Below are 24,119 nucleotides of genomic sequence, written 5' to 3'. Positions count from 1 at the left end.
CTCCTTCATCGTGTTTTCTTGATGCAGATTTCTTTGTACCTGCCCATCATTCATGTCTAGCACATAATGCCATAGCCCTTGAAGTATGACACGCCAATCTAATGAATTTGAGCTCTATAAAAGCCCTTGTGAGAGATCGAAAATAATTCAGAAAGGGTGTGTCTTATACTGATTTCTTCTCCTTAACTCTTTCTTCGTTGGTTAGGTATCTACAATATTCAAAATAAGTGAGCCAATATATTGGAAGTTAGCTGTGCTCATAAAGCTGTGAGATTAAAAAACAAATACTGTGTCACATGCACGCAGAACCAGAAAGCCATAAGTAAAAAGGAGAGAGGAAGGGAATCTGAACCCTCTACACCACGAAATGTTTTCGTAATTTAACTTTTCAGGGTTTACTAAAATATTTACACGCATTCACAGCCATCACCACTTGCCAAAGTTAGGCGTTCTGCTGCACACCCCACTTCCTCAAAAAAAAAAAAAAAAACTTGGGTAGCCCTGCGCCAATAGTTTACTGTTGGCAAAACTGAATATAGCGTTTCTCTAAAAATGCGCACTGTAGATTTTACCTTTTCGACAGTATGAGGTCTCAAAACTAGTTCAAGTCTAACATAGTCTGACGAGAAATGCACCGCCTGAAAATAGCAGCTGTGCTAAGGGGCATTGCGGGGATGTGTGTGTATGTGTGTGTGTGTGTGTGTGTGTGTGTGTGTGTGTGTGTGTGCGTGTGCGTGCGTGCGTGTGTGTGTTTTCACTGTGTACATATACAAGGAAGGTAACTTTCTCAAAAGAAGATGCACCACTGCCTGCCTACACTTTTGACACTTAATAATAGAACTATGCTTATAATGTAAAACATCGTCATAAATTTGCTCGCTTGCAATAGCATTACGCCAATAGAATAGAACTGGTTACAATAAATTTACGCAGATTAACAGACAGGCTATATATACAATTGGCTCGTTTTAGTATGTTTGTGAGTTGTTTTTAATAAGTTTAATTTGTAATAAGCCTTTCGTAAAGCAATAAATATTATCTTCCATGAAACTGGCATGATAAAACAGTCGTCACTGAATAATATTGTGACAACGTTATTTATACTCGGGTTTCTCGTGAAATGATCGAGAGCATGTAGGCTCGTATGAGGAACACTGTGCTTTGGATATCGTAGAGACTGCCGACAAAACGAGCGTATGATTTAATTATGGTTTTGATACTTCTCTCTTTGTAATTCACCAGTAGCCACTTATGATGTTACGCAGCTCAAAGCACTGATTAAGAAGCCAGGTGGATCCGTGCAAATTCCAATAGACATTTTTTTTTTGTGGGTCGGCAGGCTCTTGAAACAGTTTGAAAAGTTAATTCGAGCGCGAAAACTTGACACGATCACTCACACATGCACACACCCATGCATCAAACACACAGCGCTCACTTCCAACTGATTTATTCATAGCTCGAAGGCTTGAATATATACAGGACGCATTGTGTGCACACACACCAAAGTGTGTGTGCGCACAATGTGTCGTTAACTCGAATCAACTTTTCGAAATGCTCTACCAACTAGCCCAACAACAAGTTCTCTTAGAATACATTTCTTGAAACAGTGACTGTATCTACGCAATTTTTGGCGTGCCTGCATATTCACTCATGCACCATGGCGCGTCGCAGGTGCGTCCACTGATAAGGGCTCAGAAACGCTTTAAACGCGCTGAAAACGAGCAGTTTCATGCTTTCGCAGGCTCGGACGCACGCGCTCCCAGTGCAGACACTTTTGAGATCTTCAGTAGCATGGGACTATAGCGCCGCCGCTACTGTCACACGCTGGAGAATCAGCAGAGATGCGGCGCGGCCGCCTCGTTCACTCCACTGCCCCATTCTAGTACACTACTGGGGGTGCCAACTCATGTTTTAGAATTCGTCGACGTATTTTCAGGTTCTGAAAATGAAAAAGTTAGGTTTACTGTATAGCAATAAATATCTGAGCCTAGAATCGCATCGTGAAATTTCGTTGAAAACGGGACAGCAGGAGCAAAAGTGTTCGTTGTGGTGACAATATTTATGCATTGACTCCTATGGACTGCTGACGAAGACCCGTAAATTTTTCGTTTATTTCGTTGAAGTGGTGTTCGACTATGCCTGTGCATTTATATAAAATTTCGTGAATTAAAAAAATAGCTCCAGGTCCCATGTCCCCTTTCATAGGTCTACTGTACATCCCTACCTACGCTTGCTTTAACGGAGCGCTGACATCAAATTTCAAAATCGAGATGTGCCCATCATTCGATCGCTTGGTATGCATAGGTCTTCTAGGCCAAATTTGAACGGCATCCGTCGTGTGGAAGTTATTTTAATTCGATGTCAAGCAGGGTATAAAAGCTAAGGAGAAAAAGCCGAAAATAGACTGCACTGCGACATCAACACTAGTGCTACGTGTTCGGTGTGATACATTCTACAAATATCATACTTGGGGACGATGCCCTTGTAGCAATGACGTGTACGATCCCAGTGTTCTTATCGTTGCGCCGACTGCCGCCGAAGCGCAGAAATGTACTCGCTCGTCGCGTTTGATCTTCGTTGCTTCGGTTTGAATGATTTTGAAAAATTATCAAGATAAAAACCACCTTTAAAAGAAAGGCAAAAGAAAAGAGCATGATTAAACGTGTACTTGTCAGTCAGCATGTCGGGGAATCATTGTGAGTTGCAGTCGTCTAGTTCGAAGCATGGCAAAAGGGCTATGAGGATGTCTTTTCATATCACGTATGTGTTACACATCAACATGGCCACAAGCTATCAAAAGTGGAATAGCGTATAGTCAGATATCATCACTAACAAGTAACACGCAGGTATCGTTGAGTTTTAGTTCATCTGTAGACTTTGCGTCCACATAAAAGTGATAATACCGTGTTAACCGCAAAAGTCTGGATAGGTGGGGCCATCTGGAGGCACAGAATAGAACCTGGCAAGCAGGAAACGCTCTCTATTTCTCCGCTGATACTCATTCACAGTAGCTACATTGCATTGACCTCTCTGCGGATATCTGAAGGCTTTGCACGCCAAAACACAAATATAGCTAACTAAGACCCACGAGCAAACATGACTGAAGCGTGCATCCTCGGGCATCTCTGCAGTGCTGCTTGGAACAGCGTCCATTTTGAAATCACTGTTCTGCAAAAGGTCGATCTAAGCAAAAATAATTTGTGACATCGTGAATCACGGAAATTGCAAGCTCCAGACTACCATATTGAACCCGAGTCAACGCTTTGTACGGCAACGACAGCAGTGCAGGTGACAAGGCATGACTGAATGTGTCCGCCTAGCAGACGAAATGTTTGCGGAGCAGCTGAGCCTGATGTCACTCTTTTCTGTGTAGAAGTGGTCAGCTGTGGCGTGATCTGGAGGTGACCCCGAGGTAGCACCACTGCTGGCGCTGCCAGCGCTAAAAAGACAAGATTGCCGGCCAATTTCAATAGTGCTAGATACGAGTGATATAAATAAATAAAAGTGATAGTTATTCATCCCTCAGTTGCGTTTTAGGTCGCAAATCGGTGCTACGGGGTCTATAGCTACTCGCTGAAGCAAAAATCTTGGCATGAGTAAATAGATATCGGTGCTCTTTTAACATCTGGCAGGGTCCACAGTTACTTCATAACAGAAAACAGGGCAGACAAACGGGACAAAAAAGACTGACAGGACTGGGTGCTGGCTAACAACACGAGCGTTTATTTCGTAAGTGTACAAATATACTTTTTTGAAAAACGGAAACTACAAAAAGGGAGAGGGGGAGGCTCAATGCTTGTGTATCAACTAGTCCGTGACGATGCAATGATCACGTGCGGAGATACTTAATTTCATTAGTGGTTAGTACAATGAGTGATGTGCTTACACATGATAGCCCTGGAATGAATTTCGAGTACTTTGTAGACTTTCCAGGTGCGTGAATTACGTTATCTGTGCGAGATGCCCAATTTCTTCCAGTTTTTGCCTTGAGGTTGTTATTGTGCTCTTACAGCCGGTTGTTGGTATAGCGACCTGTCTGCCCAGTGCAAAGGCTTCTGCAGAACGTTGGTCAGCCTTGTAGGTCACTTCAGCCTTGCAGGGCATAAACTGCCCTGCAAGGCTGAAGCCCTGTGTCGCATCTTGCTTCTTGTAAGCGGAAGGATTAGGGCGAGGGGCACTCACCATCTTGCACAATGAACCCAGCTTTGTTGGCCCCGGAATTACCACCCTTATGCTGGCACATGCCTTCTTGATCTTGTGCAAAACACCCTGTTGGTAGGGGATGGCCGCCACTCATGCCCTGTCTTCTACAGCACGAAGTCTAGTCGCCTTACAGTGCTCCTTCAGGGGGACTTCGGCCAACCCTGACAGGGATGATTCAGAAAAGCAAGCCTTATCCAATCTGCAGGCCAGATTAGTACGACTGGAAGCAATTATGTAGGCATGATCTAACTAGCACGTTCTTCATGACAGAAAGTGTGATAGTTTGCTTCAGTGACTTGGAATGCTGTGATGATAAATGGAAGTAGGTTTGTTTTTGAACAAGTTGAGTTCTTTCAGTAAGTGCACTCTGCACTGAAGGCTATCTTGATGTCTAGAGAGCGTGTTTGACCTCTGTCAGGTAGTTTTCCTTGTGAAAGTCTGGTAGTGTTCACATGACAGCATTATAAAACCTCGTCAACCTTCCTGCTACTTTCCATAGAGTTTGTGCGCTGAAAAAAAATTGACATACTGAGAGACCTTCTTCCAGCGCGGTCATGATTTTCACAGTTGTCTGTCATATCAGGCCAGAAGTGGTTGTTTAGAACCGGGGCAATGCATGACCCTATGCAAACAGTCTTTTTGCACATACAGACAATGTAGAAGAGGTACAAGGAAACGGTCCAAAAGCCTGCTAATGTTTGTACGTACAGCATTCTGGAAACGTGTGGTTCTGTGTCTTTCTATGCCCGCCTGTACTGACTCAGCTAGGGAGGCTTGGGGTGGAGAGTAATAGAAATCCTTGATATCGATCAGAAAAGCTTCCACACATGGATGACATGAACATTCCAGGAACCTTGATACTTCAGACTATTTGTGAATAAGCAACGGGTCACTGAGGCCTTTCTGCTAGTAAACACACAAGCACATCTGCCAACTGCTGACTTCCAACACTGTCACTCGAAAAGGGTAACCTTCTTTGTGCGTCTTCAATTTCGATAATTTGGCTACACAAGCACGAGGACAACGACGAGGATAAAGAAACTTTGTAGAATCGCGGTTTATCCATCGTAATCAATCTGCATTCAGTAGTAATTGTGGTCTCCTACCGTGTGCTTTTGGCAAGACATAGGTAAGGCGTATGCTTTCATCGAATGCCATTTGTGCACTGATGGTGCCACCGGTGTAGGTGGCGAAACGTCTGTTTGACTATAGTTATTTTTGAGTAAAGCCAGTGATCAAAAACATTTAGCGATTGACATGTGGCTGCAGTTATACATATAGGGCCAAGGGGGCGCTGCTTAAAAAAAAGAATATGGGAACACAAAAATGATATATAACAAAAGAAAATTGTCTCACCTAGTGTTGCACTGCAAAACCTGCTGCTGCCGGCCAGTTTCCAAAAAAGATGTGTGCAAAATTGTCTCGATGAAGGAATGCAGAAAATTTTATAGACATATTATATCAAGCAATCTTGAGACAATCGTCTCTCCACCATCAATCGGTTTACAAGGTAACAAATGTGGACTTTTCGGCCTATGCCAAGCCTAAGTTTACTGCAGGATTATCAGCTTGCTAATGTGACTCTCGTCTCGCGCAGTGTTTGACAAAACAAGTGTAGTAACTAGGTGCAACTTGTGTTTTCAGATGCTATGTATGCCAGACATATTATTTGTGTGTACGTATTTCATTGTTTTGTGGCCAATAAATTCTTTGTTATTAGTGTTTGTCATTAGATTGCTCACTCCATCCTCCCATAACTTTCTTTCACACTTGAGTGCTTCATGCTGCACATTTTCCATTATGTAATATACTTTCACCTTCTGTGATAGTAATACCGAGGGAAATAACATCCCAAGATGCTTCAATTCCAGAATATGAAAAAGTTATGCAGTCGAGCAGGTACTAATCTTCAGTTGACAATTGTAGTTGGATGAAAACTTCGATACAGATGCACTACAGCAAAAAGTACAGACGATATGAACCAGATTTTGTTGCTTGGCAAGTTGAGAAAAGGTGTGAACTCTTGCACATATACAGATTAAAAGCTTGTGGTTAAATTTTTTTTTTACTTAGCACATATGCTTTGTTCGCACCATTTTGTGCGTTACATATCCATGGTTTTTGTTTTTTCTTAGCCTATTCAATTATTTTTTTTGTGTGTGTAGGCAGCGAACAGTAGGCTCTTGCTGTTTCAGACAAATTGTACATCAAGGGGAAAATAATTTTCCGCTGGTAAACTTTCATTGATAACTTTAATAAATATGTCTTGTTTTTATTTCTTAATTGAATGGCAATCGTTTCTTCAGAGATTTAAATGATGTAGTAAGGTATAGAGCAATTTTGTCGTATTTTAAAAGAACATTGCTTTAAAACAAATCATTTCAAATGAATGAATTCTAAAGGCTAATAGAATTTATGGCATCTCTATTGATTTAAAAAATACTAATAATTACGTTGAACTTCATATTGCACTTGAATTGAGTATGCTGAAATTATTGAAACAATGAGGGTTTGTCGAGGAGATGTCTTGTCACTGGAAGGGACTGGCCAACTTTAGTGCATCAGCTGATCATCTCACTTTTGCATGTCATGTTTGGTTCTTATGTTTCTTTCATGCTCTGTATAACAAAAACACTATTTCCTCTTGTTTAGCATTGTTGAAATCGAGGGTTGTTGTTACATAATCTATTGAAAAAATGGTTCTGCATGAATGCGTACATCCGAAGAACAAGTGTTTTTTCGTTATCATCTCATGTCCATGTTCACCTGGTACTATTTTCTTATATTCCTTTAGAGCGTTCACTTTTCATTTCACTGCATTCAGCATGAAAGGGAGCAGTCCTTTTGGTTCTTTTTGATATGCAGTGCAACAGGCAGAAGAGTGCTTTGCACTCATTTTTACTTTACGAGAAACTGCCGACTAATATGATAGCTTCTTGCTTGGCTTAACCTAGGGCTAATTACTTAGCACGTTGCTACTATCACTGCCAGTGCACTTCAACTACTGCTTATTCATTGTGGGCTGTGTTTCCCTGCCGCAGTGGTCTAGTGGCTAAGGTACTCAGCTGCTGACCTGCAGGTCGCAGGATCGAATCCCGGCTGCAGCAGCTGCATTTTCGATGGAGACGAAATTGCTGTAGGCCCATGTGCTCAGATTTCGGTGCACATTAAAGAACCCCAGGTAGTCGAAATTTCTGGAGCCTTAGACTACAGCGTCTCTCATAATCATATGGTGGTTTTGGGACGTTAAATCCCACATCAATTGTGGGCTGTGTTGGCGTTGGCACAGTTAAAAATCAGTGTGGTAGTTGTTTGATTGCTTTTGTGGTGTGGGAGGGGGTCTGGGGTGAAGGTTGATATCAACAAGGGGGGCAGGGACTTAACCGATGTATGTAAATCCAAGCAGCTGCCTATTACTACATAAGCTGTGCAATTGGAAGTTCTGAAGATTTAGTTCATTACCGCCCAAAAGTTGTCTAAGGATTTGCGAACAGCATGGATGTTGACATACTAGGTGCCTTCTAGGTCCTTTCTAGGCACTTTGGTTTGTCGTCACTTTGCCATTCTACACTCTTCACTGTATTCAATGCATGTTCTTCTGTATTCTGTTCTGTCTATATAGAGTTGGCAGCATTCAGCTGCATGTTCCCTGCTGTTCTTTGTGACAGTTCATCATCAATGTCCTTATCATATAGCAGGTTTAGGCTCTGAACAATCTGTGTTGTTGACTTCTCTTGCTAAGATTCGATGCATTCTATAGCACCATTTATTACTGCCCCATAAAAATTGTTTGGAACTCGTAATGATGTCTTCGCTGTAGAAGAAAAGGCTTGGTGTGTTGAAATTTCTCTGAGAAATGTGCATTTGAGGCTCGGATTGTCCCAATGGTTTTGTTGTGCGTGTAATAGAATTATCTCTCTCTCTCTCTGTGCTATTTCATAATGAGATCTTCTCTTGGCAGGCATTCCAGATGACAGTGGTTTGCGGCCTCTCTGTTGGCGGGTAAGTAACGTGTTAGTTGGTTTTTGTACCTTGCGTAGGCTGCGTTCTTTCTATGCATTTATGAAATTGCTCTGGGGAAGTTTTGGGACCGACAGTCATGGAAATGTGTTTAATCTTAATCAAGTGTAAAAAAGAATCCGCAGCTGCTGAAAGGTCGTTTGCCGAATCAAAACTGTAGCACCATCGAAAACATTATTGTCAATGAAAAATTAGTTGAATGAGCCAGCAATACAACGTTATAGTGCAGGAAGGAAGCAGTTGCTTGGGCACCACTGTTACGTTTTTCTGGGCATTTACTCAATGTACACTGCTGTTTTTTGGGAAAGTAAACACTCAAATTACTTGGCTAGTGCATTGCAGGAGAGCACCAATAGACGGCAAGCGATTTCATAGAAATTCAGTAGATTGTTACATCACCATCAATCAACAGGAAAAGCATCCCCAGTAGGATAATACAGTGTTGCCACCTGTGGGGTCAAACGTGCATCTGCATCGGTCGTCTGCGCTTTATTCGTGGCTTGGCCTTTTCAAGACCAGTAGTTCCGGTTGGAGTCAACTGGGAGGTCAGTCGGCAAGCGTCTGTTCAAGGCACAGCTTTGTTCTTCCCCGAGAGCTCATACTTGGCATCTGCCCTACTTAAGGCGCCAACCTGATGCACACAATGAAGTGAAGCGACGTGCGAATGGAGAAATTGCATAAGTGGTTGCGAATTTCTCTAAGACAGCTTCTTCATTCACCGTAAAAAGGTGGGGCATTTAGCTTAATTCAGTGTCAAAAAATTTGAATTTTTCAGTTATTGGACATTATGCTGTCTCATATAAATAACATGTTAAGTTATAAATTAAGTCAATGTAATAGAAATATAGAGGGTATGCACTGAGCCTTGACCTGCAAGGCCGCAGTACATTTGTCGGTAACTCTTTGCCCTCCTGCTGAACAACACGGAGCATGCTTACGGTAATGTCCTTTCAACAAAATGTGGCTTGTCCCTTGTTTATCACTTCTCTTGTTTGCTGACTTCTCAGTGAGAAAAAATTGCATTGTGTGCAGAAAGAAGCACTGAGGGAAATAGAAATATTAACTAGAACGGAGAACTTAATTTTTTGTTATACTCTGTGTTGCAAAAATATTGAAAAGTGAATGTACATTCAGCACTTTTTTACAATCACAGCTGTTCACAACTAATAACGTAGCGCGTAAAAACTGTGAGACAAAGAACAAAGAGAAGCACTAACTTTCAACAAAATTTATTTTGAAGAGCGTACATATCTACATGTACTCACAAAATGCGAAGAAACAGTCAAAATAGTTTTAAAATATGTACGCTCTTCAAAGGAAATTTTGTTGGAAGTTAGCGCTCCTATTGGTCTTGTGTCTTTGTTTTTACGCGCTACGTTATTGGTTATGTATTACCAACACGCCCAAGCCCTGCCCGAGTGGTCTAGTGGCTAAGATACTCTGCTGCATTTCCGATGGAGGCAAAAATGCTCTAGGCCCGTGTGCTCAAATTTGGGTGCACATTACAGAACTTCAGGTGGTCAAAATCTTCAGAGCCCTCCACTACGGCGTCCCTCATAATCATATAGTGATTTTGAAACGTTAGACCCCACATATCAAATCAAATCAATTACCAACACAACCAACTTCATACTCTTGTGAGCTGGTTGATTGATTGATTGATATGTGGGGTCTAACATCCCAAAACCACCATATGATTATGAGAGATGCCGTAGTGGAGGGCTCCGGAAATTTTCACCACCTGGGGTTCTTTAACGTGCACCCAAATCTGAGCACACGGGCCTACAACATTTCCGCCTCCATCGAAAATGCAGCCGCCGCAGCCGGGATTCGGACCTGCGAGTCATCAGCCGAGTACCTTAGCCACTAGACCACCGGGGCGGGGCTCTTGTGAGCTGGTCACAGTCGACATAAAATCACAGTAGTTGGTGCACACAGCATTTATGCCTGCTTTCATCATATTGAGAGTAAGCAAGGGCTCAACTTCGCAATTTTTCACTTGGTACAGCATGAAGTATGCTCCCACAGATTTTTTCCACTCACCTGCATGTTGCGAGTTTTCCTAGTTTTCTGTTCTTATTTGTTTTCTAATCATGCTCTCCTCGTCATGGCTCTTGCTATGCAATTGCCGAGGAGAGACCTCATGCCTTTTCAGTCCTTTTGCAACTGAAAAAAAAAAAGAATATGCCAAACACTGCAAACTTTTTCTCGCTCAATTCGTAGAGCTTTTTTTTTTTTTTGAATAAAATCGTGCCATTCTCTCAATTAAATGGCCTTCTTTTATTTGCGTAGAAATAACGCTGTAGTGTCTTCATCTTGTAGCATCACAATGAAGAGTGCTAAAAGCAGAGACAAATGTCCCAGCTTGTAAAAGTGTGTCCATCTAGCATCACGAAACACAAGTGTGGCTAGTATTATCCTTGTTGCTTTTGTGTGGGACCAGTTTTTGTTGGTGCCGAGCGTTATCTTCATCGGCCATTTTGTATGAAAATTTTATGAGAAGTGTACTGGTAGATAGTCGCTAAAGAGTTATATATTAATCATGTATGCTTCAACATCTATGCACGAGTATGTAGGCCGGCTGCGCCCTTGTAAATTTTTTTTTTTTTTCCCCTTTCCAGCTTCTGCTCGGGTTCTTGCCTGCAAGCCGCTCGGAATGGCCAGCCGTCCTGGCTAAGCAGAGGTTCGTGCTTACATCCGTTTGCCATTTTTTCAAACTCACTGTGCCTTTCAAGGTTTCTTCGTTTTGAAGCAATAGATTCAAGTAGTGGTTTGTACTTGGATGGTTTGATGAAGAAATAAGGCTCTACAGTGAAATTCTAGATTATGATTGTTATAGGAGATGTCTGTTAAACGAAAGCTAAAGGGACCAGGAAAATGTGTTTCGTTTAAGAGGAGCTTCGTTTACTGAGAGATGAACAGGCGTACAGAATTCAAGTACGAAACCAACTATGTTACAGGCAGTTGGTTTATTTAAGCAGCAATTTCGTTTAATAGGAGTCTACTGTATTTATTCAATACCTGCGATAACCAAATCCTGAAACAACAAAATGAATTTGTATCTGCTGTTTTGCACCCACAGAATTTGATACATCTCGTGTTTCTAAACAGCAGAGCGCCACTAAACTGCTATCCTGTATAAACGAAGTTTGCTGCAAGAGGATCATAACCTGCATTACAGCAAAAAAGTCCAGACATTGCTCAAATATTCCTGTTCACTTCAGTTTTATGGAATACATTGGAATACATCCATAGCCCACATGCATGATGCCTGCCTTTTTTTTATTAATACAAAAAAGAACCATAAGCGATTACAGAGTTGCCATGGTTTTTTTTTTTCGTTCATTTCAAACGTCATGGTCACATCGCTATCAACAGTACCGTCGTGCAACGATCAATTGCATGCTTACACTGTAGCTCGACGGGTTTCGAATTTGCCTTGTGGTGTGCACAGATGAGTTATTGACAGGGACCTTTTTATGGAACTCATGTACAGCATGGAGGGGCACTGTGTGCTAGACTTTAAGGTTAATAGGGGGGAAAAAATGTACCTATCATTTTGCTTTGAATTACCAATTTTTTACGCGAGTGATAGGTGTGCCTGTAGATTGAGTCTTGACAATTTACTGTGCCCCCTAATTATGAGACTTGTCTACTAATTATGCAAGCAAGTTTTTTTTGAACTTCTGCTTATGCCTTGGTATGATGGCTACCAGAGAATGTGGCGATTTATTTAACTTAGTGTAAGTAAAACTTTACTTGCATCAAAGTTGCTTGCACCAATGCACTAGCAGGAGGCCATAATACATGATGTTGAGAGACCTTAATGCTTCTTGATTATGTGGTACAGTGCAGTTTTAGTAATTTTATAAACTACTAATAGATCGAAGGGTGTCATTAATTTGAAATGATTTGTTTTAAAGCAATGTTCTTTTAAAATATGACAAAATTGCTCTATACCTTACTACAGCATTTAAATCTCTGAAGAATCCCACAGCACTGAGCAATTGGCAGAAAAAAAAACAATCAAGGTCAAAATTTCCTGCTGCTTGGCTACTGGTTCCAGCAGCACTGGTTTATTAATGCATTCCCAGTAGGTTATGGAACCAGCAGGTGATGGAACAAGCAGCTGATTGAGCCCGTAGCTGCTGGTTCCAGCGCAGTGTCGCAGGCAGTCGGCCAACTTGTAACTCGCTGACACGCAGCACACTTCCCAGCAACAAAGCTGGCAACAATTCAAATTGTAGCTGCATATTGTCAACTCAAATTTTATTGCAGCTGAACCAGCTGAAATTTGGCATGCTTCTAACTGGAAGTTAGTCTCTTTACAGCTGAACAATCGCCACATTCCATTTTCTTATTACTTTGAGTTAGAGTGGTACCAATGTGCAGATTAAGTTTTTTCCCCTCCAGGGCATGTAGTTCTAAAGGTGTTGCCTTTTCAAAAGTTTAAGTACACACTTATCACAAAAATGTTGATCCGAAGTAATAATTATATTTTATTAAAAAACTATTTTATTGAAAATCTAAATAGGTAATCTGCCAGCTTTGACTTGGGCTCGATGTATTGAATTATTCCGGACGGAAATCCACAGAAAACCTTAATCCACACCACAGATGTCTGTATTGTCGAGGGCAGCCCAGTGATTCAGGCAAACTATTACAAAATAAAAGATTTCAATGTCCATGCAGATATCGACTGCGGATATCAATCTAAAAAAAAAAGCGCTACTTAATATCCATTCACGGGAAGCAGTGCTCGGAAGGATGTACATATTAAGCAAATTAGCTTTTGCATCTCTACAGCACCATTAGTTCTCTCAGCAAATTAGAATTAAGCAGCGTGTTAATACTTCATTGCACATAAAACAAATGATTGATATGTGGGGTTTAACGTCCCAAAACCACCATATGATTATAAGAGACGCCGTAGTGGAGGGCTCCGGAAATTTCGACCACATGGGATTCTTTAACGTGCACCCAAATCTGAGCACACGGGCTTACAACATTTCCGCCTCCATCGGAAATGCAGCCGCCGTAGCCGGGATTCGAACCCGCGACCTGCGGGTCAGCAGCCGAGTACCTTAACCACTATACCACCGCGGCGGGGCTACACATAAAACAAACTTGTCTTACACCAACCGGCATGTATACACGCATTCATTAACATTGCAAACACCAATATACAACGACAGTGAGCTTAATGAAGCACAGGAACATTCGGGATATGCACAGTTTACTTATATTTGAAATAAATGATGCAACTTACTTGCATTGAAGATTGAGGGCTGGAAAATACGACAGGCCTCGATCTGCCCTCACGAAATCAAGACACCGTATAACGCAGCACCAAAAACAGCTCAAATAGGCTGATATTCACTTATGGCACTTTCGACCAATGAAACTGATCCAAAAATAAGCTATTACATGTTACTGTTACGTAAATTTCAGAGGGAACTTGCTGCTAACACCGAACACACAAATGGAAAAAAAAAAGTGGACAAGTCACGACAAGGGCACAACATAAGTTATACGAAACTACGGTGCTAAGGCATCATGATGATTTATGCATCATTTTGGACTATGTTGTTACCTGTAAATAAATAGTACAACTTTTCTATCGTGCACTATTTGTAATATTAGGTAGGTGACTATTCAGCATTAATTTGGAAAAACTTAGAATAGATACGAGACTAATACAACTGAGGAGTCAATGAAAATGGCGGCGAATTCAATGCTTGGCAATGCTGGGCACTGTACGAGAAGTAGCAATGCGGCGTTCTTTACGGCGGTGTTAGCTTCTCTAGCAGCGTTGTAGCAGGCAAGAGCAAGCTAGCAAAGTTCACTGTGGTCTGATCGTGGCAGAGGTTGATGAATGTTCTGCGGGAAATCAACCGCAGTGGCATTTCTTTGCTCAGTTTGACCAAACCCAAGTTGGGGGTTTAAATTGGGGAGATTTGTGTGGCATTGAAGTACTGTATCTAGTATCTTGCTTATTCGAGCTTTGGAAAGCTCGAATAAATGAAAGTTTTTTTTTCAGTGATGTATATATTTTGGACCTTAGCCACACAGAGCACTTGAGATCATGGTAAAATCTGCACCATGTACAACGTGTTGCAACCATTCTAAATTGTCTTCCATAACGACTGGCATTCACTTCAATAGTGCAGAAGAATAAAAGAATAAATAAAAACATGGATACATGATGGAAGGAGACAGGGCTGTCCTGCCTGTATTTTTCGTGCTACAGAAATCGATTATAATGACAGCTGCGACACTCAAGTAGCTCACTCTATCACCTTGATGGACTTAATTATGAATGCATGCAATGCTATATTGTCACTGGTGGATTCACTGCTAGAACTAGGTTAAGCTGACTAAAAACCAGCACGTTACGTGCTCGTTGCAGCAGCATCCCAGGAGAAAACCATTAACCTGCACAGAATACCAGTAAGCGCTCTCCTGGGACCAGCACGGTCAATGGGTTGCCTGCTGGGGTCATCATAAAACAATTAAGTACCCTGCTGGAACCAGCTGAAAACAAGCAAGAACACTGCTGGAACCTGTACAACCAGCAGGAAACTAGCAGGTTAGTTGCTGGTTCCACCAGAAACCAGCAGAAAGTCGGCAGGAAATTTTTTCCTGGGAAGGGAAGACAGTAGACGCCATGAAACTAGGAGCGTGGTAACAATGGTGCTCCATTTGTTGTCCGCACTATAGATTAGCACTTACCTTTCAGGTCGTTACCAATTTGTGCACTAAAGTTCGACATAATTCTAGCGCGGTTGAGGGGGGGACGCGGCTTTGATATCGCAAGAAATGGCAAAAAATAGTTTTTTTAAAAATCAAGATTTCAGTTTCTGGAACATTTTTTTTATCCAATTCCAAAATTTGTACACTGAAAACCACACAGAAGTGCTTCGGAAAATTCGTATCACCTTCCTAGGTAGTGAAACTTTTTCTGGAAATCGCGAGAAAACGGCGATTTTCGCAAAATTATAGCTTTGCGATGGCGCTGCCGGAGCCGGCTTTTTGGGCTCATCGGAAAAAGCATTTCTCCGTGTTTAAATTTTCCGCCTGAGCTGGCTCCTCTCTTTGAAGACAAGCGAACAAAAAGCAAATGTTCGTAGGTTGTTTCGAGGTCCTTAATTGGCTGTGGCCGCTATGTTACCTCAGCTCGCCTTGCCATTCGCCCGATGCTCGCTCCGACAGATCGTCATCTGCTGCTTGTGCGTCGCGAAGACATGGCTCTTGAAAATCACTGCTTCGTGACATGTTCACAGCTTGTCGACCACTTATAATATAATTACGCTTTAGTTAGGAGCTGTAACCGGATGCACTATCGGATTACTACGAGCTGGCGCGCAGTGTACGAGCGCGGCGTGTCATCGGAGTCATCTTTAGCCCTAACTCCGCTGACGCCGATACTGTGGACAAGAACGACGTGCTAGCATACTCGTAGTGACATGCTTCTTCCCAAGCAACGAAGCTGTAAGGAGAAGCACAATCGGATTACTATGAGTGGGCGCACCGGATGCACGATCAGATTACTACGAGCGCGGCGCATCATTAGTTGTCTTTAGGCCTAACTTCGCTGACGGCGAGACGAACTTTGGGGACAAGAATGCTGCGCTAGCGCACTCGTGGCAACGTGCTTCTTCGTAAGCAACGAAGCACATCACTCGCTAGCTCCTTGGAACCGCAGACTGGCATTTTACGCATCAGCAGCAGACCCCACTGTCGAGCTCGTCAACCCCCCCCCCCCCGCCCCTTCACTGCCAAGATCGCTCGGAACAGCGGCTAGCAGTTTTGCGTGTCTGCATTAAAAATGCGATAACAAGCACAGTGCGCGCCAGTTTTTTTTGTCATCGCAGGTACACATTTCGTACATCGTCACCAAATGCCGCCGGCAAGTGCATCACGCGCCGGCTGCGCTGTCCACGCGACCGCGCACTTCACGGTCATATGGAGGACTGTGAATAAGCTTTTTTGATGCAATTTAGACATGCTTGGAGCCTTGCTTGGTATCGCGGTGAGCGTATATGAATGTTCTGAGACAGTAAAAGCCTCGTACATTTGCGTTTCTGCGATCGGCCGTATGATGATGCATTTCACGGCTAGAGTGGCAAAAGAGCATATATGAAGCAGGGGCACGAGTTTTCAAATGCACGACTCGTGTAATTAAATAAACTTCTAAAAAATTTCAGTGCCATCAGTTTTCTGCTCATAACTGTTAGTCATTTGGAAAGAAGGCATAGGCTGGCATGGTGTCAGCCATTTTTCGTATGCAATAAACCTGTCTCTATAAAAAAATTTTCAGTGATTATTTGTAATCAAACAGCACCTGATTATGCTAATGACAGCTTAAACACAAAAAAATGTCTAATCACTTCAGTATATGGCCATATTCAATTACTATCTATTCTGTCATGCCTACTATCACACCACTCCATCACTCCATACAGAGTACTTAGTTTGAAATCCATTCTTGTTCTTAGCAGATAAAAAAAAGGTTATGAAAATATAGGCAACAAAGGCACACTGGTTAGAGGCCAGATGCCTGAGAAGTCAAATATCTCAAGACAAACCTTAGAACGCTATCTTTAGGTCTTCTGGAGACGTGAAGAAAAGGTGCAACTTCTAACGCAGTTTTCTCAATACTGTTTTTTGGTGTTACGCTCAGCTCATGGAGCAGATATCTCGGCAACCACTGCACAGATTTCGATTCCGTTTGTTTTGTAACGCTCCTTGAACTGTGCTTCAGGGGGCTGCGATCTTAGTTTTTCATTTTACTCACTATAGAATTTTTCATAGGGTTTCTTGTTCGTAGTGTAAGTGTGCTGATTGCAGTGTCGCTGGAGAAAATAACTATAAAATTTTGTGTTGTAAAAAAATTATTTTGAAAATGCAGCCTCCTTCAGCATAGATTTGGCTATGCATTCAGTAATTACTATTTTTGCCATTTTATAAATCTGCCAGCCCCTCCACGAGGTTTGTATGATCGCCTCGAAATTTGTGTGGAAGCACTGGGAGGCCATTTTTAGAGTCTGTGCTAATTTTCATCATCTAACCAGAAACAAAAAAGTTTGTTTCGAAATGCACATGTCCCCTTAAGGTCCTTTACGGCATGCCACAGGGATCTGTTCTTGCCTCGCTTTTGTTCCTCTTATTCAGAGATGACATTGTTGAAATGGTAAACATTAAAATTTGATTATTTACAGATGACTGCATGATGTACAGTGAAATCAGTCGTTGGCAATCAGGTTTCCTTCAACAATTCTATAAACAATATAGCCCAGAGGTACTGAGACTGGCAGATAGTTATTAATTGCCAAAAGAACAGTTGTGATGAACATAGACAGAGAGAAAAGCATACTGTTATTTCTATACTCCCTGAACGGTGTAACTCTTCGGACAGCGAATCAGTATAAATACTTAGGTCTTTTAATATCATCTGATCTCAAGTGGACTGCGCATGTAAGAGTTTTTTCTAAAACAGACGCGATGTTACACTACTACAGATACTAAGCGCTCATTTTGCATTACTTTTATAAGATCCATACTGGAATATGCGAATATAGTGTGGTGTCATTCAACAAACACTGACATAGCTATGCTCGAGAACAAACAGCGCAAGGAGGTAAGATTCATCTTCAACTGCTATAAGCGAACTGATTCCCCTTCCAAACTTCTGCACCGAGCAGAGCTATTTTCGCTCTGTGACGGAGCAAAAACTTATCAGTTGAAGTTCTTCTACCAATTGTTGAATGGCCACTTTAAAACTACAGTCGAACCTCGATATATCGAACAGCGCGGCGATCGTGAAATAGTTCGATATATCCAGAATTCGATATAATAAAATCACCAAAAAATTGCGTCAACAGCTTGCTGAAAACAACCAACGAACCGTTCAAGCGTGGTGCAGTAAATACTCACTTGAAGATTCAAACATAGTATTTATTGTGTTGGTTTAAAATATTGAAAAAGAGTAGCCTGCTTTTTGTTGGCCATGGCATGTTTGACGACTGCATCCTCAATATAGTCCAGGCGATCCATAAGTGATAGGCCGGCGCCTTCAATCGCGGCGCAGTGGCGGCGCACAAGGGCCAAGGCAGCTACGACCTCAGCTGATGTCGGGAGCGGGGCACCATCAGCGCTTGCGGGATCCACCTCGGCAGAGTCTTCATTTGGCTGCTCAGTAGTAGCTTCGGCGACAATCTCCACATCCATGAGCTCCGCCGTTCTGAGTCAGGCCTGTCGCGCACCATAGCGCGCGACAGGCCTCACTCCGAACGCACGAACACTGCGAGCACAACGACCGATGCCTGCCGATGCTATGAGGGAGGAGCTTGCAACAAGTGCCCAGTGTGCCGTTGACACCATAGAGACTGCAACGACTGCAAGCTGCAAGGCTGCGGCGTGAGTCCGGGTGTAAAGTGCTCACATGGCGCGCCCATGCCGGCTCGCCTGACTGCTTTCCCTTTCCCGGCGGTAGCGCGGGCCGCGTCAGAGACAGTCGTCTGCGTCCTTTCCCTCCTATACTTTCCTCCTCAATCTTTACCTCCCACTCCCCCTTCCCCCACGCGAAGCCGTGTCGGTGCCTTCGTATTGAAAGACAATAACAGCTCCGCGCTTTTCTCTTCACTTTCCTCATTCAAGAACCTCTACCGCAAGGCTGCGGCGCACGTACGCCGCTACGTTAAAGTGGCCACCATCGATGTGTGCAGCATTCGTAAACGCCCGGCGCTCTACCGCTACTTTCGAGAGTTGCGGGAAAGCTCGCCACCTGTCAATGGAGCGCGGGTGGTTTGGGGTGGCTGAGTTCGATGTATCCATTATATGTCAAACTTTGTTCGAAATAAAAAATCAATAATGCATGCAATTTCCCGCGTGATATAGGAACCGTTTGATATAAGCAATAATTCGATATATCCGTGTTCGATATATTGAGGTTTGACTGTAATGCTTAGCCTTGGCTGTTCTAAAAATAAAAATGGATAGTACTCTAAAAATGCAATCTTATGTTCAAAGAATACTGTGCAATAACAATATCTTCCAATTTTCATTTTTTTTTCTTGTGATAAGAAAATGGTATGCACTTGATTCAACTACTGTAGTCCAGCCAACACTTAAGTATTGAAAATCTCATGTCCATGCTTCTAAGTTCTATCTGCTAAACTATTTGCGTATGCATTTAACATTTTCTATCTTCTTGAATCTTTTCGTTTTGTAGGCAATGTATTGCTCTGCTTGTATGTCATATACATTGGTCATTCCCATCATCACAGCATTCGCACGTGATGATGTCGCTACTCTTACGTGTGTTTTAATCTTGTATACCCTTCATGTATTGCCATTGCATTACCTTGCTTTTACAATGTTTTTTTTTACCACTTTTTTATTAACCCTCATGGAGGGTGGACAATATTCTGTAAATAAATAGCATGCCTCATGAGGTTTTTTCTTGAAACCTTTCCTTGTAGACTGAGGATCTTGTCAAGATTCGTCGCTTCAAGTCTCAGTCCTTCTTTTCTTCGATGGCGTGTGGGTACTTTGAACACTGCCCCATAGTTCGCAATTCCGTACTGTGGTGCCCATCTTCGAAAAGCCTCGCAAGTTTATTCACATTGTAAACAGACCTTTTAAGAGCTTTGCCTTGCCATGGTGGTCTAGTGACTAAGGTACTCGGCTGCTGAACCACAGGTCATGGGATCGAATCCTGGCTGTGGCGGCTGCATTTTTGATGGAGGCGAAATTGCTGTAGGCCCGTGTGCTCAGATTTTGGTGCACGTTAAAGAACCCCAGGTGGCCAAAATTTTCCGGAGCTCTCCACTACGGCGTCTCATAATCATTTGGTGGTTTTGGGAAGTTAAAACCCCACACATTATCATCATCCTTTTAAGACCTTTTAAATGGTCTTGCAGCTTCATTATAAATGGGATAGCCAAAACTTTCTTGAGCACATAAACTTTATGCTTAAGAAAAAACGAATGACGCTTGTGGCAAAATGTCATGTTAGAGTTTTGTTTTAGCACAGTTATTGTTGGAGATGCTGGTGCTCGTCTGTGGGCTACTGTGGATGTTGGCCTCTTGTTGGTCTTTTGTGTACCCAGCCACAGCTGCGAGTTGTGCGAACGCACTCATTTTGCCTTTCGCAGGAGCCTGTACGAACAGTTTGTGGATGACATGATTGTGTCCAATCAAGAAGGTGGTGCCAGTCCCACCGAGCCGGATGACCATGTGAGCTTGTGTCCCGCATCTACTTGACTTAAAGCTTTGTTTTGCTGATTTGCTGATACGATTTTTGTTTTGCTGTATTTGGAGAGGAAGAGGAGTATGGAGATGGGGGCATACTGGTGTGGAGGGTCATGTGAGCGTTCGAATAGAGAGAACCTGTAGAACAGGATGCCAACTAGTTGTTGCATCCCCAACGTAAAGGCTGCCCATTCAACTGGGTTACAGCAGAAAGGATTGGCCGGAAGTGGTTCTGCGTGTTACGCGGGCACTGTGGGTTTGGTGCATTGTGTAAAAATCGAGACTACTACTTGTGGAGTGGACTGGAATTGGTGGACATTCGTGCAGCATATCGAAGCTACTTTTGTCGACATGCAAAAGCAGCTCCAAGTGCTTAGCTTTGTTAAAAACTGGTCAAGACAAGAACCAGTAAGGAGCTTCATTTGCTCCAACAACCATCTGTAATAGCAGCTGCAGATGATGACCCCCTTTTTTTTGACAGTGTGAAGTACCTGCTCTAGCCAGAGTGCTCTGGTCTCATTGCTCACTTGGTGTTGAACTGATAGTTTGGACGAAAATCACTTTGGCTTCCAGAGTGGCTGTATTCTTCCACTCTAGTGTTTTGTAGAATTAAGCCAGATGAAATTTTATATCAGTTAACTGCTAGCCTTACTCTGTATTTAACATTCCAGTTTATTGCTATCACATTCATTTCATTGCCTTTACTGTGAAACTGACTCTTTTTTAAGCTGCATGACAGTCAATTCTCCCGGATTTTCCGTAAATGTACACATTTCTACCCTGCTTAGTTTTACAAGTGTTACTTGAAATTTTATGGAACATATATATATTGTAAGATGGCGTCCAGTACCCTCAAGACTCTTCTTTATTGTCTCGAGTATGTGCCCCACAACCTAAGCTTGACTAGTGATGATGAGTATGTACAGATGAAAAGATGGGACGCATAAACAATGCTCACACTTATTTTCCCCGCGCACTTGAGCGGCCGGCCCGGCAGAGACTTAGGCGGGAAATGTACGGCGAACAAAGGGCTTAAGACGTGAAACGTGGACTATCTCGGAGGCACGGTAACGACGGTCCGAGGAACCCTTGACGGGAGTGACAAGGTAATTGACAGGAGATGTCCGTTCATAAATAACGCAAGGTCCAAGAAAGCGTGACTGAAACTTTTCACACAATCCTGGAATGCGAACAGGCGCCCAAAGTAATACTTCATCTCCAGGACGGAAAGTGACGTATCGACGAAAGCTGTCATAGCGTTGCTTACGGTCTTGTTGACTGGCCTCCGTGTTGAGTTGAGCATGTTGCCGTGCCTCAGAGAGCCTGGAAACGAATTGTTCTGGCGTAGTCGTGGACGTTTTTGTCGTTACATTGAAGAAAGAGGCGTCAATGATGAATGTTGGCGCACGACCATAGACGAGGAAGAAAGGTGAATACCCGGTGGTTCGTTGAACAGCGGTGTTGTGTGCAAATGTTACGAACAGCAAGATTTTGTCTCAGTTATCGTGGTTCGGTCCGATGTACATGGATATCATGTCGATTACAGTCCGGTGGAATCACTCTGTCAGGCCATTTGTCTGCGGGTGGTAAGTGGATGTGGTCATGAACTGTGCCACAAGTTTTTAGGATTTCATCGAGAATTGTGGACAGGAAGGCCTTGCCTCGGTCACTCAACAACGCGCGAGGTGCACCATAACACAACACAATGGCTTCTAAAAAGAAGGCGGCAACGTCTGATGCAGAGCTAGTGCGTAGAAGAGCAGTCTCCGCATATCGTGTGAGGTGGTCGACAGCTGTGACGATCCAGCGGTGGCCCGCTGGCGTTACGGAAAGTGGCCCGACGAGGTCTATTCCGACGACAAAAGGTGTATCGGGACATGGAATGGGTTGTAATAGGCCAGCAGGAGCTGAAGTTGGTCGTTTCCGGCGTTGACAAAGTGTGCAAGAAGCGACATAATTGGCCACAAAGGTAGAAAGACCAGGCCAGAAGAAACTGCTCCTAATGCGGTTGTAGGTCTTTTGGAATCCTAAGTGTCCAGCTGATGGGTCGTCGTGCAATGCTTCGAGAACTTGTTTTCGCAGCGAACGGGGAAGTACTGGCACCCACCGATGCCCATCGGCATTTTAGGTATAGCGCTGCAGGACGTTGTTCTCTAGCTTGAACTTCCGTAGCTGACGACGAAGTCTGGCATTAGGTGGAGAAGACGAGCCATTTAAGTATCCGATATTGCGGTTACAGTAGGGGTCGTCACGTTGGCACGCGGCAAACTGGGCGCTGCTGTTTAAAGATAGTGCAGCAACTGCCAGGGGTGGTAACGTAGGTGAAGAGGAAGCCGCTTGATCACCTGAGGGGCATTGAGGATACGTAGTTGGAGATGAAAGTGGCAGAGGGCAGCGAGAGAGAGCGTTAGCATCCTGATGCTGTTTGCCAGACCTGTACGTAACGTCAAAAGTGTACTCTTGCAAACGTTGTATCCAGCGACCGAGGCGCCCAGACAAATTCTTCAGCGAGGACAACCAGCATAGAGCATGGTGGTCAGTGATCACAGTGAAGTGACGTCCGTACAGATAAGGTCAAAATTTTTGGATGGCCCAAACGACAGCGACATATTCCTGCTCTGTTATCGAGTAGTTCTGCTCCGCAGGTGTTAGTGCGCGGCTGACATACGCAACTACTCGCTCACGGCCCCGCCGCGGTGGTCTAGTGGCTAAGGCACTCGGCTGCTGACCCGCAGGTCGCGGGTTCAAATCCCGGCTGCGGCGGCTGCATTCCCGATGGAGGCGGAAATGTTGTAGGCCCGTGTACTCAGATTTGGGTGCACGTTAAAGAACCCCAGGTGGTCAAAATTTCCGGAGCCCTTCACTACAGCGTCTCTCATAATCATATGGTGGTTTTGGGACGTTAAACCCCACAAATCTAATCAACTACTCGCTCACGTGATGTTTCATCGCGCTGGAGGAGGACAGCACCGATTCCGTGGCCACTGGCATCTTTGTGCAGAAAAGTGGGTGCACTCTCATCGAAGTGACGGAGGACGGGGTCTGATGTCAGAGCACGCTTAAGGGCTTGGAAAGTCCCCGCCGCAGTGGTCTAGTGGCTAAGGTACTCGGCTGCTGACCCGCAGGTCGCGGGTTCGGATCCCGGCTGCGGCGGCTGCATTTCCGATGGAGGCGGAAATGTTGAAGGCCCGTGTGCTCAGATTTGGGTGCACGTTAAAGAACCCCAGGTGGTCGAAATTTCCGGAGCCCTCCACTACGGCGTCTCTCATAATCATATGGTGGTTTTGGGACATTAAACCCCACATATCAATCAGGGCTTGGAAAGCACACTCACACTCGTCAGTCCATGTGAAAGCCGTTCCTGACGTCAGAAACTTGTGTAACAGCTTTGCAATGGCAGCAAAGTGACGGATGAAGCGGCGGAAGTAAGACGTCAGGCCAACGAAACTTCGCAATTGTTTTTGATTGCCCGGACGTGGAAAACTAATTACGGCAGCAACCTTGTCGGGGTCGGGTCGAACGCCATCTTTGCTGACAAGGTGACCCAATACTTTGATGCTTGTGCTGGCGAAGTGGCACTTCTTTGTATTGAGCTGTAGACCAGCTTTCGAAATGCACGTTAGAACTTCGTCCAAATGCTT

At 43.6% G+C, this 24,119-nt stretch overlaps 1 protein-coding gene across 3 annotated transcripts in view; it reads left to right on the top strand.

The window, feature by feature from the left end:
* The window catches only part of LOC119160984 (TBC1 domain family member 13), an 87,721-nt gene that overhangs the window by 11,818 nt on the left and 51,784 nt on the right, over positions 1–24,119 (top strand). For all 3 annotated transcript variants that reach the window (XM_037413279.2, XM_075880272.1, XM_075880271.1), the window contains exons 3-5: positions 8,165–8,205; positions 10,845–10,906; positions 20,382–20,463. In XM_037413279.2, the coding sequence (XP_037269176.1) occupies positions 8,165–8,205; positions 10,845–10,906; positions 20,382–20,463 (185 nt within the window). The remainder of the gene's footprint in view (positions 1–8,164; positions 8,206–10,844; positions 10,907–20,381; positions 20,464–24,119) is intronic.

The sequence above is a fragment of the Rhipicephalus microplus genome, chromosome X, assembly GCF_043290135.1.
Source record: "Rhipicephalus microplus isolate Deutch F79 chromosome X, USDA_Rmic, whole genome shotgun sequence".
Lineage (NCBI taxonomy): Eukaryota > Metazoa > Arthropoda > Arachnida > Ixodida > Ixodidae > Rhipicephalus > Rhipicephalus microplus.
The sequence above is the reverse complement of the archived record's forward strand: the minus strand, read 5'-3'. Positions and strand labels throughout refer to the sequence as shown.